Raw genomic sequence first — 15,689 nt, 5'->3', positions numbered from 1 at the left:
TTGAGAACACCTTATAAAAATATGCACAATTTCTAAATTTTACTAAACATACAATTATTATTTATTAATTACATGTGACATGAATTTTTTTTTCCCCTAGACGAATCAAGAAAAAAACTTCAAAAAAACTGTTTAAAAAAAACTTCGATTAATTTGAGATTTTTGTTATATAATTACATTTATTTATTTCCAATTAGAAAATTTCAAAATAACAGTTGGGAAATAGAAATGATATTTTATTGCATTTTTAAAAAAAATATATTTGATTGTATTTTTAAAATAAGTAAATAACCTTGTTTTAACTATAAAATATCTTTTTTGTTTTATAAAAAAAATATCAAATATCAAATTATATATGATATCACTTTCTTTTGTTGTTTTTTTTTTTGGAAAGAAAAGACATCAACAGATTGTCGAGTGTATTGCTGATTCAGTTTCCTCTCCCATCGGCCACCAGTAAGTCTCGTTGCAACTGTCTGATCTCCATTTTTGCCACTTCGCGAGTATATCATAGGTTTACATTGCTTTCTTTGTGACCGTGGGTGGTTATTTTCAAGCGCATAACCTGTTTGTCGAAATGCCCAGGCGATTTCCTCCCCTCTCTGTTGGCATTGGAAGTGTAGAATTCATTGTTTTTGTGTGATCAGGTCTTGTGCGGCGATTTTTAATCGTAAGATGACGAGCTATTTGTGGAGGAAATATGCTGATTATTTGCAAGCGAAGGGAGAAAAGACGATTCTTTGGGACATGATGGAGCCGTACAGGCGACCCAAATCATTCACTCCCTTGGTCTGCGTTTATATTTGCGCTTTCTATACCGGGGTCATTGGCGCTGCCATCACGGAGCAGCTCTACAAGGTGATCAACTTGTTTTGAAAACTCTTCACAGATAGAAACTTAATTCTTGTTTATTTGATCTGCGATTCGATTGCTCAGTAAGATTGTTACGTAGGTTCTTAGCAGGGGAAAACGTGCATATGTATTGGTATTGTTTATGAATGATTTTAACGATGAGTTAGTTAGTGTCAAGTTCAGTAGGAAGGTCCTTTATTTGGTGGCATTGGACGTTTTTCAAGTGTGATTCCGTTTGAAAATTAAGACTGACATTTTCTTTTCATACAGTTTTTTTTCAAACCTTCAACTTCAAATACTGAGTTGCAGATGACCTTTCTTAGTTTCATATTTTCCTTTTCTAACTTTTTACCAATATGGTACTCCATTAGTTATGGTCAGTCTGGAAATAAGCTCGGAAATTTGAAGGACATTCATGATAGTGCTCCAGATTGATGAGCACTTCACTCCGTGCGAACGTATTCGTTTGCAAAAAAAAGAAAAAAAATCTCTTGTTCAATCCAGCACCGAGGAGAAATAGTTTCTTGAGTCTGCTTAGTAAGGAGTATTCTAGCTTGGCATCAAATAATCCCATTTATACGAATGGTCATCGTACCGTGTTCGAGTTGTCTTTCTTTGATAGTAAAGTCTGTCTTCCGTTTATCAACATATCCTACATCCATCTTGAATTGAAATGATTTTATGTGCCTAACAGCTCCTCCTAACTTGTTTGATTAACGGCGTGCCTTTCGTCCCTCTCAGGAGAAGTTTTGGGAAGAACAACCTGGCATAGAAGTTCCCATAATGAAGCCAATGTTTTATGGCGGACCTTGGAGGGTATATAGGGGGGAGGTTCCTCGATACACCAAGGAGTAGCTTGAAGCGCTCTGATGGTTTGACAATGACTTTCCTTGTTGTCTTGTGAAATTCATCAAATTTTCTGATCAATTAATTGTGTATAATAAATAATATTTGACATATTTTGGCATGCTTAGATCAGTAAATAATGCTTGATGTACAACCAACATTTCGTACAACGATATTTACAACAATTATATTGTGATTTTTTGTTACTATATCGTGATATTTTGATATTATATCATAAAATTTTGTATTCAATGTACCATAAAATTTGATAAATACAATTTTGTATTGATTTTCTTATGATTTAAGATGTGTTGTACAAATTTGGTTGTACATGTAGCATTATTCTATATCAATAGCCTTTCGGGAAAATACTTTCGATGTCCCAAGAAACAGCTGAACTAGAAAAGAAAACAAGAAATGCATCCAGAAACAAGAATACAACCCCTCTTTAGGCACGATTTGGATCAATATCATTCAATCAAATAATGATGCAAAATGGCCACAAGCCTCTATATATGCGTGTACATATATATACACACCAAGGAATGCATAAAGATGATACCATAAAGCTTCGCTTCCAACTTAGCATTTTATATTACACATAAAATGATTAGAAATCAATTGCATTCCTCAAGAACGGCAGACACAACGGCTGGTTTTTGGATTGCAGTGTGCTATGTCGCCGAAGATTCGGGTTGCTTCTCTTTAGGAGGCGAGAAGGTTTCAAGGTTGAGATCTCCGACACCTCTGGGTGGACCAATGCTGCATCGAGCCGTGTTATGTAATGCGATGGCATCCTTAATTTTCTGAAACTGCCATAAATTTTTGGTGGTAAGAAGTCATTTCTTTGTTGGTCATCGAAAAATTCATATAGTAGATTATACAGAATAAGTTGTATCTAAATGTGCCAATATCACAGAAATTAGACTCTACATATTTCTTTTGCACTTCAACAAAAAAATACTCATACAACATATTATGTTTTGTCACACCACAGACCCACAAGCCCAACATAAATTAGACTCGTAAAACATTTTGATGCTTCTACCACAAACCCATGTAGGACCGTGTCATCACCATGTCAACTATTTTCTCTGATTAGTGGTTTCCTTTCCAATTTTATTGAAACCCACAGAGGATCATTCGAGAATAACCAATTTTATGTCAATTAGGATCACATAATAGGCTTCAATATATTAGTAATTCAAACTATGCAGTTCGGCATATGCCAAAAAATGGTAGTACAAATCATGAATGGCCACTGTAATCAAACTCAAATTCTTGAACCTCCGGTTGTAACATTAAAACACGCGTTGTATTTTGATTGAAAAAAAAAATGACGGAGAAAGGCGCAAAAGAAGTTTTACTCACTTTGGCTAGGGAACAAGAGAAGGCCTCGAGCTGTCCATCTGCCCCACGGTAGAATTGGAAATTAGGAAGAACCTTTACATTCAAACTTTTGCACATGGGTTTGTTTTCATCAAAATTAACTTTAAGGAACAAAATATCGGGATGTTCCTCGGCTGTTCTGCATAGCTGACAACGGAAAACAGAATTACACTTTTGCTTTACATCAAAAATCTGAAGTTTGCTAGTTCAAGACAATATAATGATGTATTTATTTGAAACATGGACATCACGTGTTGGTAAATTACCTTAGGAAATAGAGCTCGACAAGAAGCACACCACGTCCCATAGAACTCAACTATAACTAGCTTATCTCCAGCCTGACTCAAAGCATTCAAAAATTCTTGTGTGGAATGGATATCGATCATATTTGGACCTGCATTTCTTTCCCACCACTTGGGTGGCTCAGTTTCAGTCACAGTTGCTTGTATCTGATAATAGACACAAAGAAAAGAGACATCGTTAACTGAAGAAAGAATGATGTGTTATATGTACTTAACGTTCTCATATAAATTTATGATATTATGATCATCCATTGGACAAATTACAAATTATGAAGAGTTCACCATTCTCATAGAACAAATGCAGAAGGTAGAACCGTAACAAGAATAGAAAGCATTTTGTAGCAAAGCATTTTGTAGCAAAAATCTAAAGCATAATCCAGAACCTTTGGATCAATTTCCAACCGAGTGATCTATATGTTGGCCACTCATTATGAGTCATTAGATTTTCTTGTAATGACACAGCTGCATTGGGTTTTCATGAAACTCGAATAAAAAACTGAACAAATGCTATAAACACCAAAGAGCTGTTTTTTATTATGCAAAAGAACTTCAATCGTTGAGGGAAAAAACATGCATATAAATTAATCTGTTTGAAGGATTTAAAACCAACAGTCCAAGACTCCAAATATTTCAAACATTTACTGAAGATTTGGTTTCAGAAAAAATTAGCATGGCATAGCCCCTACATTACATGGAACCAAAAAGATAACCAGATGAAAAAGATAACAATAGGATGAATAATTTCAATTGCCTTAACAATGCTGAAGCTAATATTGGTTATACTACATGTCAACTCTGAGTGCGTCTGGATACACAATTTTTGAGAAAAAAAATGATTTCTAGGGTTGTCTTTTTTAAAAAATACACGCTTAAGAGCTGGTTTCAGGATTCAGCACCACTAAACAATTAATAAGATCCAGATTTTCACTCAACAATTCAGACGAATCGGCAAGCATAACTTCAAGTCAACCAAGAGTACCAAAAACAAAAGTGTGCAAATAGAATGGGATTCTGAAGCTTATTAAATTCAATGTTTATCAGACAGCATGAAGTACAATAAACCACACCAAGGTATAGAAGATATATAAGTCTTAATTGGAATATCTGCTGCTTAGTTATTTTAGTAAATTGTGCAACCACAAAGAAAAATTCAAAGCAATTCCAGCTACAGGTCATTCGCTAACAATAGGAGAGAATACACTTGTTAGTTAGCGACTTAGCATGCAATGGTGCATCAAGTACTTGTCCAATCTCTAAAGAACTGAACCAATGAGATAAATCACAACGACAGGAAACCGATCCCAAATCTTGGCACATCCGTATTTCAGAAAGAACCTAACCGACAATCAACCTTGGTCTCTCCAATCCGCTTACTTCAATGCCACCAAACTCATAAATAAATATATGAATAACAGCCACATAGAGATCGTGTACAATAGCTCGATGAATTATACTAAGCTCTTTCATTCGTTCTACCATTGAAAATAACATGGGGGAGTCAAGATGATGCTACTTGTCTATCTTGAGTCTTAATTATCTATACCTCGATCTGAAATCTTCAGGAAGGAGGTGCATGTTTGACTTTAACTGATCATAACACTAAACATTAGGTGATTTATCCAAAACAAAACAAGAAGTTGCAGAATGCAGAGCTTTGTTCCAATCGAACATTGAAGAAGATTTGCTGGCATTCAAAACCTTTCACAGGAACCCAACATAAAATCATTGTCAAACACTCATCATTTTTTCCAAAAGAAAAAGAGAAAAAAAGAATGGCAAACATGCCTAATAAATGGTATTGTCATCCAAACCATACCCGTACACTAGTACTATCAGGTTACAAGTATGCGGATACAGAGAAAATGAGCCCTCGCTGATGAATTATTTGGTTGAGGGTCTCTGTAGCATGCAAAGACTGCATTTTGTGAACTAATAAACAATTGAGTTAATTACAAGCTGTTGCATTTAAAATAGCATCTTTATCTAGATGACCGAACTACCACTGGGAACTTACCAACCTACTAAATAGTTGAAGGTAGTTAACTACTGCTGAAGGGGAGAAATCATCAAGAAAAAAGTGGTTGTGACAGAGAAAAGTTTCATCAATAGAGGATAAAGGATTTCTCGTGTTCTAAGTCCAACAAAAAGAACAAAAAATTGCAAATTTATCATCCAAGCTAGCAATCAATTAATGGCAACCAGCCGCAACTATTCTCCAATCTCGTTAAGTAGAAACAACGGTTTTAAATTTTTATTATTATAAAAAAAAAAAAAAACCAGGCCCATGTCACAACAGAATGAAAACTCGAGAAAGTTGAAACCTTTACCTTGAAAGATGCTAATTGCTTGCCGGATTTCAAGAGATTTGGGGACAAAAATTCGCCACCAACAGATGAGATATCTGAAACGGATACAATCCTTCTGTGTAATCTCTGGCAGAAAGAAACGGCCCTTCGAGATGAATTCAAAGACGAAGAAAACGCGGTTAAAATAGAAGAAGAAAAGCTTAGAGAATTGCAAGACAATTTCATCAAATCGGCCATTAAAACACAGACAAGTATGTCAGGAACAAGAAATTCTTGTTTTACAGTTGGGTTTGTGCGGGAAATATACTACACTGCGTTTGTGTGATAACTCAACGCAAAGAAAAAATTGGGGGATTTTTCTTGGCCCCTCGCACACCTTTTCGTGTGTGCGAGTCTGTGAATTTGGAGGCACGGGGAGTGCACAGCGAGCTGAAAAAAAAGAAAGAGATTTGTGTGAACCAGAATGGAGCAAGCAGCGCAAGAATGCACCGTAGTCTCTCTTTCTTGCTTCGGTCCGACTTAAATTGAAAAATTATCTTTTTTTTCAATGTGTATATTCAAAAAATCTTATAATATATTATTTTTACCTTGAATTTAAAGTTCTAAATATCAAATCCTTCAATTGAAGTACATATGCATCATCTAATTTAGATTATATTATTTGAGTATATTTAACCTTAATCAACATCTCATATCCATTAAAGTAAAAAATTGCAAGAATGACTCTAAATTATTTGTATTGACCAAGTATATATATATATATATACAGTTTTGCTATGGTGAACACCCATCGTGAGCACTTCTGTGAGCACCACTGATGTGGCATGTTATGCATCCAATAGGTGAATGCCACGTGGATAGGTGCTCACAGAAGTGCTCACGATGGTTGCTCACCATAGCAAAACTCTATATATATATATATTCACCTATTGGATGCATAACATGCCACATCAGCGGTGCTCACAGAAGTACTCACGATGGGTGCTCACCATAGAAAAACTGTATATATATATATTTTCGATTTTAAATCTTCTACTAGTCATTTGAAATCTTTGGGTAAATCAAAATCTTTTCGTTCAAACATAACCTAACATCTTTTTTTTTTAAAAAAAATTGACCTAAACTTTTTTAACTAGTTATAAGTTAATTGATAAAGTAAACTCCGAATGCTATGTAATTAATATTGGTTAATAGAAAAATCTTCTTTAGAACCGAAAGTTCTCTCTATAAATAATTTAAACAAAAAACCATGTTTTTGGTTTTAAATCAAATATAATTTAGGAGTTAGGACATTAGTTATCAAAATATTCTCAAGTAAAAACCCATCCTCAGCCCTTTCTTAATACGAAGTCGTTTTGCTGTTTCTCCATCTTCCTCTAGCGCTGTGAACTGCTGCAGCTTGCGGAGCTTCACTCACAGCCAAATATGGCTGCATATATGAGCATGGGAGAAGCCAACCGTCGGATTAACGAATATTTGAGTCGCTTCTCCGATGCCGTTTCTTATCAGGATGGTAAATCCCTGAGCCGGCTGCTCTCCGTCTCCTCCGACTCCGCCTCCCTCCTCTCCCTCGCCGATGCCCTCAACATCTTCCAGGTTTTATTTTAGCTAGTTAAATATATATTTTTTGTATAAAGTTTTAATTTTTGTTGAAAATTCGTGAATATGTAATGTAATACCATGCACCATTTAATTGAATTGGTTTGGGCGTAGATTTGATGTTGTGGTTCAGTTCTTGCAATCTAAATGGTTTGGAATTTGTATGTGAAAAGAATAAACTGCGTTATAGGATGCAAAATGTGCTTGCAGGTGGATGACATGCATATATTCTATTATATTTTTATATGCATTTGTGTATCATTCTTCACTTGTGTATCAGTGTATGTGATAAAAAATGTTATATTTAATTTGCTCTTTGACAGGATGCTAATAGAGTGATTAGGCAATCCGAGAAACATTCTCAGTATACAGACATTCTGGTACCTATATTCCGGGCTCTGCAGAGTTATCGACTTAGAAATCTGGTTGAATCTTACACGGCCTTTGAAAGAGCGTCCAAGTAAGTCGATCTATTGATGAACTTTCCATACGAACAAACTGTTTTGATCGGTGGTAAATGTCCTAATGATGGAAAATTGTAGTGCTTTTATTCAGGAGTTTCGAAATTGGGATTCGGCGTGGGCTTTGGAAGCATTGTATGTTATTGCGTATGAAATTAGGATTCTTGCTGAGAGGGTAATGATTATATGATATGTATCTCTGTCTGTGTAAATTATTGAGCATTAGATTAGTAAGAAGGTGTGTGAACTGATTATGTTATTATTTGATTTGAAGGCTGATTTAGAGTTAGCTTCACTTGGGAAAACCCCGGAGAAATTGAAAGGTGCTGGCTCTTTCCTCATGAAAGTGTTTGGTGTTCTTGCTGGAAAGGGGCCAAAACGTGTGGGAGCTTTATATGTGACTTGTCAACTTTTTAAAATATATTTCAAGCTTGGAACAGTCCATTTATGTCGCAGTGTGATACGAAGTATTGAGACGGCTAGAATTTTTGACTTCGAGGAGTTTCCTGTCAGGGATAAGGTCACTTACATGTATTACACTGGTCGATTGGAGGTCTACAATGAAAACTTTCCTGCTGCCGATCACAAATTATCATATGCATTAACACACTGCAATGATCGGAAAAAAGAAAACATAAGGTCCGGTTAGTGCCTGCATTTATTTACATGTCTTTAACAAAGCTTAATGGTTTAGAATTTGGAATATCTCAAAGCATTTCATTGTTTGCTTGCTATGAACCCAAATTTCAATGGTAGGTCTAGTGATAAAAAAGACGTGGTTCGCAATTATTGCAATCCGTTCACAATATTTCTAATGCTCCGTTTGGACAAATAATTATAATTTTTTTATAAGTGTTTTTTACCAAATTTTTATAAAATGTTTTAAAAATTGTTTTAATAATAAACATGCATTGGGCAATTATTTTTCAAAAAAAAATTTATAGCTAAAAAATAATATATTTTAGTTTCCATCATTGCCTTAAAATTCTAGAAACATAAAAAACCCATCTTAATTGTTTTTTAAAAACTATACTTGGAGGACAGCTTTTTAAAAGTATGTTTCTAAAACATTTTATAAAATTCTTGTGCAAATACGCACTTTAAGTTTTTTCACTTGTAAAACACTTAAAACGTTGTTTCAAATACTTGTCCAAATGAAGCCTATGTAACTTTTTCTTCCTCTTAGTGAGACAATTTGCTGAAAAGTATGATATTGATTGTTTGTGGAATACCACGGGTTTTACTAGAGTTCATATAATTTATTCCTTTCAAAGTTCCAGTTGCTTAAGTAGTTGCATTTTTTAGCTCCCTATTTTAGGATGATACTGAAATTTTTTATACTTTTGAAGCTTTCAATAGACATCAGGATCTTTTGTATTTTGCATCACTGACTATATAATTTTGTTATTTTAGGATGATACTGAAATATCTCATACCCGTGAAGCTTTCAATAGGCACTTTACCTAGAGATTCACTTCTTCAGAAGTTTAACTTAAATGAGGTGTGATCCCTCTACTTAATCGTTGTTTAACTTACTCGTTGTATTTATCGTGCATATCGGAGGACATGTACACCAAAAAAGAACTATGGTCACACATCTTTTTATATTGCATGACTAATCTGCCATACATTTGGTTTCTTGTTTTAGCTTTTGCTTCTACTTGCGTCTTGTGACATAACTATCTTTCTTTTAAACCAGCATTGAAGGTGAATCTCTTACCAAATTCTTTTTATAATCAGATCTGTGCAGTCAATTTGATGTATCCTATTCAGAGAAGATTTCATGAGTTCTCTGGCATTATGGTTAAAAGTATCTTTTCTCCTGTCAAATGATTTAGAGCCTAAAGCTCTTGTTGTAAAATTTTGACTAACGGATTTATGAAGAAACAGAATAGCATTTATTTATGCACCGTCTACTTGGAGAACTGTTTCAAAATAAATATTATTTACTCCTTTAAACTTCTGCAGTACAGCGATGTTGTGCTTGCCCTCAGGAGAGGTGATCTTCGACTTCTAAGACATGCCCTTCAGGAACACGAGGACAGGTATCTTCAGATTCCTTGAACACAGGTTGCTCTGTATTACAATGATCTGTCGTCTTTCAAAGCTTGACATTATTTATCATTATCAGGTTCTTGAGGTCAGGTGTTTATCTTGTTCTAGAAAAGTTAGAACTCCAAGTTTACCAACGACTGATTAAGAAAATGTAAGTTACCACACATCAACGTAATTTGAATGAAACTAGCATCAAGTTTAAACATCTATTTGAACTGTTCTGGCAGCTACATCATTCAAAAGCAGAAGGATCCGAATAAAGCTCACCAGATCAAGTTAGATGTAATTGTTAAAGCGCTAAAATGGCTTGAGATCGACATGGATCTTGATGAGGTAATTTTCCTTGAATATTTGACCCTCGATTTGTATCGCGTTTTCTGCTCTTTGATACACTTTATCTTGCTTAGGTGGAGTGCATAATGTCCATTCTAATATACAAGAATCTCGTGAAAGGGTATTTTGCTCACAAGAGTAAAGTCGCGGTTCTGAGCAAACAAGACCCGTTTCCTAAATTAAACGGCAAACCTGTAAACTCATAGATATTCATCAAGATCTGCTATACCACATGCCAGCTCTAGTGCATCACCATGTTCGAAATTTACAATCTATCACGTTAAAAGGGGTCAGTTTGGGGCTTTCCCCAATCCACATTTGTAATAACCTTGTCTTTATCCATTATTACTTTTATATTGTGTGTGAATAATGTATTTTTTTTCCTTCTTTTGTCTTTAAATGAGGATCAAATTGGTTCCGAGTTCTATTGCACGACATATATATGTGGCGCAGCCGCGCACAACTGGCTCTAAAATTCTAAATAATATTAATTGTATTATTTTCCAAAACGTGTTATCAATTAAACCCTTTATTCAAATATTTCACGAAAAAATATAAATTCAATGATTTTTTTCAAGTTAATTATAATTTATAACAAGTTAATTAATCACACTGTAAGTTTTTCTTAAGTGGGCTGTTGGGTTGATTCCCTCGACATTTCTTTCTTTCTTTTTCTTTTCAATTGTTTTTTCAAACAACCTTAACTTTTTATGATATGTAACAAGTATCTTGGACTTCTATGTTATTATTATTGATTTTTTTGGTAACAAAAAAGAAAAAGACGTATTGAAAAGGAAAAGAAGGAAAAAAAAACCAAAGCAAGATAAGCAGAGTGTGTGAATAGGCTTCAATTATTTGAACAAGGGGATACAAGATGATGCAATTTTTGCCAGACCATATTGTCTTTATCAAGCTACATCACCCAAAATTGAAACCAAAAATTTGCTATGTTGCTTAATCATACAACATAGTTTAGCAAAAAAGGAAAAAAAAAATATAGTAGGCCTCATCTATATACGAATTTTCCCGTTGGACTGTATGTTGTTACTCAGTTAATGTTCTTTCATCAATGTGATTTGCAATACTGAAGAGAAAATTATTTTCTTCAGACTTTTTCTTCCTGTAAAGCATTCAAAATTACCAGAGCAGAAAAGGGAGATTAACACAAGCCATAGTTTTTAGGAAACACAAAATGTATTGCTGATTGTTTAAAAGAAAATACCGAGGTTCCTTTTTCCGGTTGAGAAGAACTAGTGCTCCAAAACCAAGAATCACGGCAATTTTGATAGCCTGCAAAGAAAATGAAAGGAAATAAACTAAAGTTCAGTATATTTTCTGCCGAACATGATATGTACATTCGCTATGAAACTATGATTAAAGGAAAGATTGGGTTGGATACATATATTTAATCCATGACATCAACCTGAATAGGCCATCATTCATGTGTACAAACTAACAATGATCTGATGCTCAAGGCGTTACCTGCCCAATTAGTCTGTTACAGGAGTCGTCTGGAAAGCCACCTGATTCTGGCATATTACCAATGTCCGTTTCATGTATTTCATGTTGCTGTCACAAAACATTAACATGTGCATATGTCAAACTATGTTATGATCCATGCATAAATGCATTTTTGAAAATGCAACTGTAACTTATAATACGACTATACAAGTAGCTGATGCGCTTTTTTGCAACTTTTCGAAAATGAAACCTTGCAGGAGATGACAGTAGAATCTTAGTTGCAAAACTGAGGATACTATACCTGCTCCAAGATTTCTGATTCCAAAGAAACCTCCTTTTCTTGGTGGGTATTGGCTTCAATATGTTGAAACTCTACTATTTTCATCCCTTGATTGCCAGCAGTTGTGAGACATAAACGCCCCACATTGTACGGGAATATCCACAAACCAGACGTTTCAGGGGAATTATAATTTTCTTCATCAAAGTTCAGTGATTCTGGTTTCTGAACAGAAGTCCCTTGAATATCCACAACTTTTGAACCTTCATGTCCTGTTTTTGTCTCACTTTCTTTTTCTTCTACAGCCAAAATATCAGAAGAATCATAAGCTTCTATTTCTTGAGATTGTACCTCGTATTCTCTTCCAGAACATGTAGCTGTTTCTGAAACTGGTTGCCTCGTTAAATAGACCGGTGGTTTATCACTTTCTTCCCCACTGATTTCCGTTGGAGCAACAGTTGACTCCGAATCCTTAGGGGCCAAAGATGGTTCAGTGTGACTTGAATCTAAGTCTCCTAGTCCACCAACACTTGGTATCATTTGATTCAAGTGTCCTGTAAAAAGGGTTTCCTCAATTTCTCTTGAACTTTGATCAGTCAATTTGCTGATGCCCTTCTCATCCTTATCCTCCAAAGAACCTTCCTTTCCAGCTATACTTTGTTCAGGTTGTGCTGATGCTGCCCATTCAAGGAATTTTTCCACATCCTGCTCCATTTTATCGGCACTTGTCAAAGCAACTGGTGATCTATTACTTTCTTCCACAGTTGGTTCCACTGAAGTAATTTCAATAGACTCCAATGGTGCTATACTTGACTTCGACTCCTTTAGGTCCGGAAAAGGTTGGGAGACACTTGAAACAAGATCTTCTTGTCCACTGACATTTTTTAGGTTTTGCCTCAAGTTTTCAGTAGGATGGGCAACCTCAGCTTCTCTCAAACTTTGATTGATAGATTGAGCGACACCCTTTTTATCTTGGCCCTCTAAAGAATGTTCCTCTCTAACTACTTTCTGTTCAGGTAGTACAGAAGCGGGCCTTTTGAGGGATTTCACATCCTGCTTGGGAAATATTTAATTTTTTATCATAACCAAAATGAAGTGTTATATATGAGGGAAAAAACCAGTGTACAAACTAAAAAATCATACAAGCACCTTAAGTTGACCACTTTCAAATGCACTTATCATTTTCCTCACGCTGCTGGGGGCTTTCTCCATGGGATCTGGATCCTTTGACTTGACAACAGGCAATTCTGTTTCAAATTTCACAGCTGGTGTGGTTTCGTGTCCTTGTGATGATCGTATTTCTGTTTCGAGTGAAAAAGTAGACGAGGGAAGCATCTCGACTGCAATCTGCAGCATTCTAAACAGGAGAGCTTGACTATAAGGTGTAACCCAAAAATCTGTTCAATTTATTTACTTCGTCAACAGACAAGTTACCGACTGATTATTTCTTAACTGGGGTTTTGGCTTCTTGGACGATTTCTTCTTCCTTTTGGTAACTAGATGTTGAGCCCACAGATGATGCTTCGGAACTTGATAGCAAATCAGCTGGTGAGGCTTCAGCTTCACGGCTCACCACTTCTTTTTCGAAATTCGTTTGTGAATCTTGAAAAAGGAATCAGTCTTAAAATCATCAAACATTTCTCCAAAGAGGAAGCTTTTGTAACATTTTCTATAAATATCCCAAGTGAGAACTAACCTGAGGCATTATGTTCGCTATGAGTGGACTTCTCTTCAGAATTACGAGTCAAACTAGTGCTTTCTGCACGACTAAGGTTAATGTTGGAGGTGGTTGCTAGATTCTTTTTCATAGCAGATTCTCTCTTGATGTAAACAAAAACAGAGAAAATAATCTCATAAGTTCGCGAATTTCTGTTTTGAAACTATAGTCCTACAAGTTTGTTAATGATTTTTTTGCTATTATTGTTTCGGCTGCATAGGGTGAGTTCAGAAGAACAAGATCTAGTTAACAAGCTTAGCATTTGGTGAAGCAGAAAATGATACAAACGATGATTCTGCTTTATTACAAGGTAGTAATTAAATTGTATTTCTGTTTCTGACGTGGTGGAAAAGAACGCGGCATTATTTCTGAGCACATTTGAAATACTCCTAGCATTCTTGACAATGCTCTAATGGCAGGTTAGAAACTCTACTTACTATATCACTCATGTAGATCACACGGTCTAGTAAAATATGCTATACTTGAGCTATGCAACTATAACCGCGAATCGGAGGTCAACACATCAGAACACCTTGCTTATTTCTTCAGTATATGCAAGAATGTTTTTAAGACACACTTAACGGACATCAAGTTCATTGCATAGGAATGAAGAATGAAGAATGAAGAGTGATTAAGAGGTACCACACCATAACACGAATACGATTTTTCTCTTCCTCGTTGAGGAGAAATCGCAACTTCAAATGTACTTGCCCACCTCCTTCAAGCGAGAAAATATCATCCCATGTTCCCTTCTGAATTATTTGCATTATCCTAATGCCTATGCACGACGAAAAAGCAATCCAAGCATTATCAGAAAAATGAATACGGGTACCCGGAGTCTGATTATCACATACCGATAGTTAAATACACCTGTATATGCTATTTCATTTTCTTCGTCATCCACAAGTGTAACAGCCAATTCCTCACTAAGTTTAGCAACAGGGCTGTAAAATATCAGTACATTTTTGTTTATCATACTGCCAAAATTTCTAAGGAAATCACATTTTAACCAAGTTTAGAGTCATTACAACGAGAAATCTCCCTTGTTCGGAGTCCGGTAACATCTTTTCCCGATGGAAACTAATGGGACAAAATAGAACAGTAAAGAAGACTGAAGTCAAGGAAACCCTTCAGTAAAAAAAATTCAAAAAGATCGTAAAATTCAAATTTAATGTATTATCTAAAAACCCAAATGATTAAAATTATTGCATCAGTGCTGGTTTGAGCTACTTACGTTTGACGGATAGTGCATTAGTGTCTGAAGAAGAAGAAATTCCCTTGAATTCCAGAACTACGAGAGCAAACCAAGAACACAACATGAGTGGAAGAAATTTGCAGAGAAATGCAGTAATATGTTGATACCTGAAACTTGTATGGTTCCCGGCATTGGCTCCGAAAAAATATTACTAACTCAACTTTCTTGGAGCTTAACTCAGCTAAATTCTGCATTTAGAAAATCGGAAACGTGACATATAATATAATAAAAATAAGAATGGATGGGTGCCGGGTGGATGAGGTTGGATGGAATTTTGAAATAAGTGTGTCTTTGATGGGGTCCATTTACTTCACCAACATTATTTACCACCTCAAAGTCCTCAAATCTACATCTATATCTTTGTCTGATATTGGACATCTCAGGTCCGAAAAGATCAAAACCCATATTCTTTTAGAAAGAAAATCTTGAATTTACCTTAGCTTCTTTCGTAACAGCCGTAAAAAAAATAAGGGTCAAATTTTGATTTTTCATCCGAGTCTTTTTATCCGTGTTTTCCCCCCTTGTTTGGCGGTGGATGATGAAAAAGTGTGGCCTACCAAAAAAAAAAAAAAAACTACCGAATTTTCTCTGTATGTTTGAAATTTCCGATGGAAAACATAGGACATACAAAACTTACAGTGAAGAAAATCACCTCTTTCCATCTGAATCACAAATATAACAAATTTGAAGATGTACATGAGTTTGGCTCTCTTAATAGTTTGAAACATCGAACACAGGTTTGATAGATGCTTGCTCCTTGAGGCATATGATCCGAGAATATGATGCCACAGATATCAGTAATGTCTCTAGTGAAATCTATATACAGAGGGGAAAAA

At 35.3% G+C, this 15,689-nt stretch overlaps 4 protein-coding genes across 9 annotated transcripts; 2 read left to right on the top strand and 2 right to left on the bottom strand.

The window, feature by feature from the left end:
- The first annotated feature begins 363 nt into the window (after positions 1–363).
- On the top strand, positions 364–1,945 carry LOC140873361 (uncharacterized protein At4g29660). The gene is made up of 3 exons (XM_073276462.1): positions 364–456; positions 648–858; positions 1,594–1,945. Exons 2-3 carry the CDS (start codon positions 676–678, stop codon positions 1,705–1,707), a joined length of 297 nt encoding a protein of 98 aa, XP_073132563.1. The 5' UTR covers positions 364–456; positions 648–675; the 3' UTR covers positions 1,708–1,945.
- Positions 1,946–2,124: 179 nt separating this feature from the next.
- LOC140873226 (thioredoxin-like 2, chloroplastic) lies at positions 2,125–6,178 on the bottom strand. Its single transcript, XM_073276271.1, has 4 exons — positions 5,717–6,178; positions 3,354–3,536; positions 3,070–3,234; positions 2,125–2,510 (listed from the first exon to the last, which is right to left on the bottom strand). Exons 1-4 carry the CDS (start codon positions 5,930–5,932, stop codon positions 2,373–2,375), a joined length of 702 nt encoding a protein of 233 aa, XP_073132372.1. The 5' UTR covers positions 5,933–6,178; the 3' UTR covers positions 2,125–2,372.
- Positions 6,179–7,015: 837 nt separating this feature from the next.
- LOC140873220 (enhanced ethylene response protein 5) lies at positions 7,016–10,499 on the top strand. The gene is made up of 9 exons (XM_073276262.1): positions 7,016–7,291; positions 7,618–7,754; positions 7,837–7,930; positions 8,030–8,394; positions 9,169–9,256; positions 9,724–9,800; positions 9,887–9,961; positions 10,038–10,143; positions 10,218–10,499. The coding sequence occupies exons 1-9, from the start codon at positions 7,121–7,123 to the stop codon at positions 10,347–10,349; spliced, it is 1,245 nt and encodes a 414-aa protein (XP_073132363.1). The 5' UTR covers positions 7,016–7,120; the 3' UTR covers positions 10,350–10,499.
- Positions 10,500–10,985: 486 nt separating this feature from the next.
- Positions 10,986–15,623, bottom strand: LOC140873143 (uncharacterized). Of its 6 annotated transcripts, none has more exons than XM_073276123.1 (13): positions 15,506–15,623; positions 14,961–15,041; positions 14,833–14,889; positions 14,627–14,678; positions 14,469–14,542; positions 14,246–14,376; positions 13,578–13,701; positions 13,335–13,483; positions 13,031–13,228; positions 11,906–12,934; positions 11,626–11,712; positions 11,366–11,433; positions 10,986–11,263 (listed from the first exon to the last, which is right to left on the bottom strand). In XM_073276123.1, exons 2-13 carry the CDS (start codon positions 14,983–14,985, stop codon positions 11,188–11,190), a joined length of 2,070 nt encoding a protein of 689 aa, XP_073132224.1. In that variant the 5' UTR covers positions 14,986–15,041; positions 15,506–15,623; the 3' UTR covers positions 10,986–11,187. The 6 variants fall into 6 exon arrangements, with proteins under 6 accessions (XP_073132224.1, XP_073132225.1, XP_073132226.1 ...); XM_073276124.1 differs by lacking the exon at positions 15,506–15,623 and adding an exon at positions 15,289–15,301; XM_073276125.1 differs by lacking the exon at positions 15,506–15,623 and having other exon boundaries at positions 14,469–14,524; positions 14,961–15,123.
- Between the last annotated feature and the right edge of the window lie 66 nt (positions 15,624–15,689).

Source organism: Henckelia pumila, unplaced genomic scaffold (genome assembly GCF_033568475.1).
Source record: "Henckelia pumila isolate YLH828 unplaced genomic scaffold, ASM3356847v2 CTG_525:::fragment_3, whole genome shotgun sequence".
NCBI classification, from domain to species: domain Eukaryota; kingdom Viridiplantae; phylum Streptophyta; class Magnoliopsida; order Lamiales; family Gesneriaceae; genus Henckelia; species Henckelia pumila.
The sequence above is the reverse complement of the archived record's forward strand: the minus strand, read 5'-3'. Positions and strand labels throughout refer to the sequence as shown.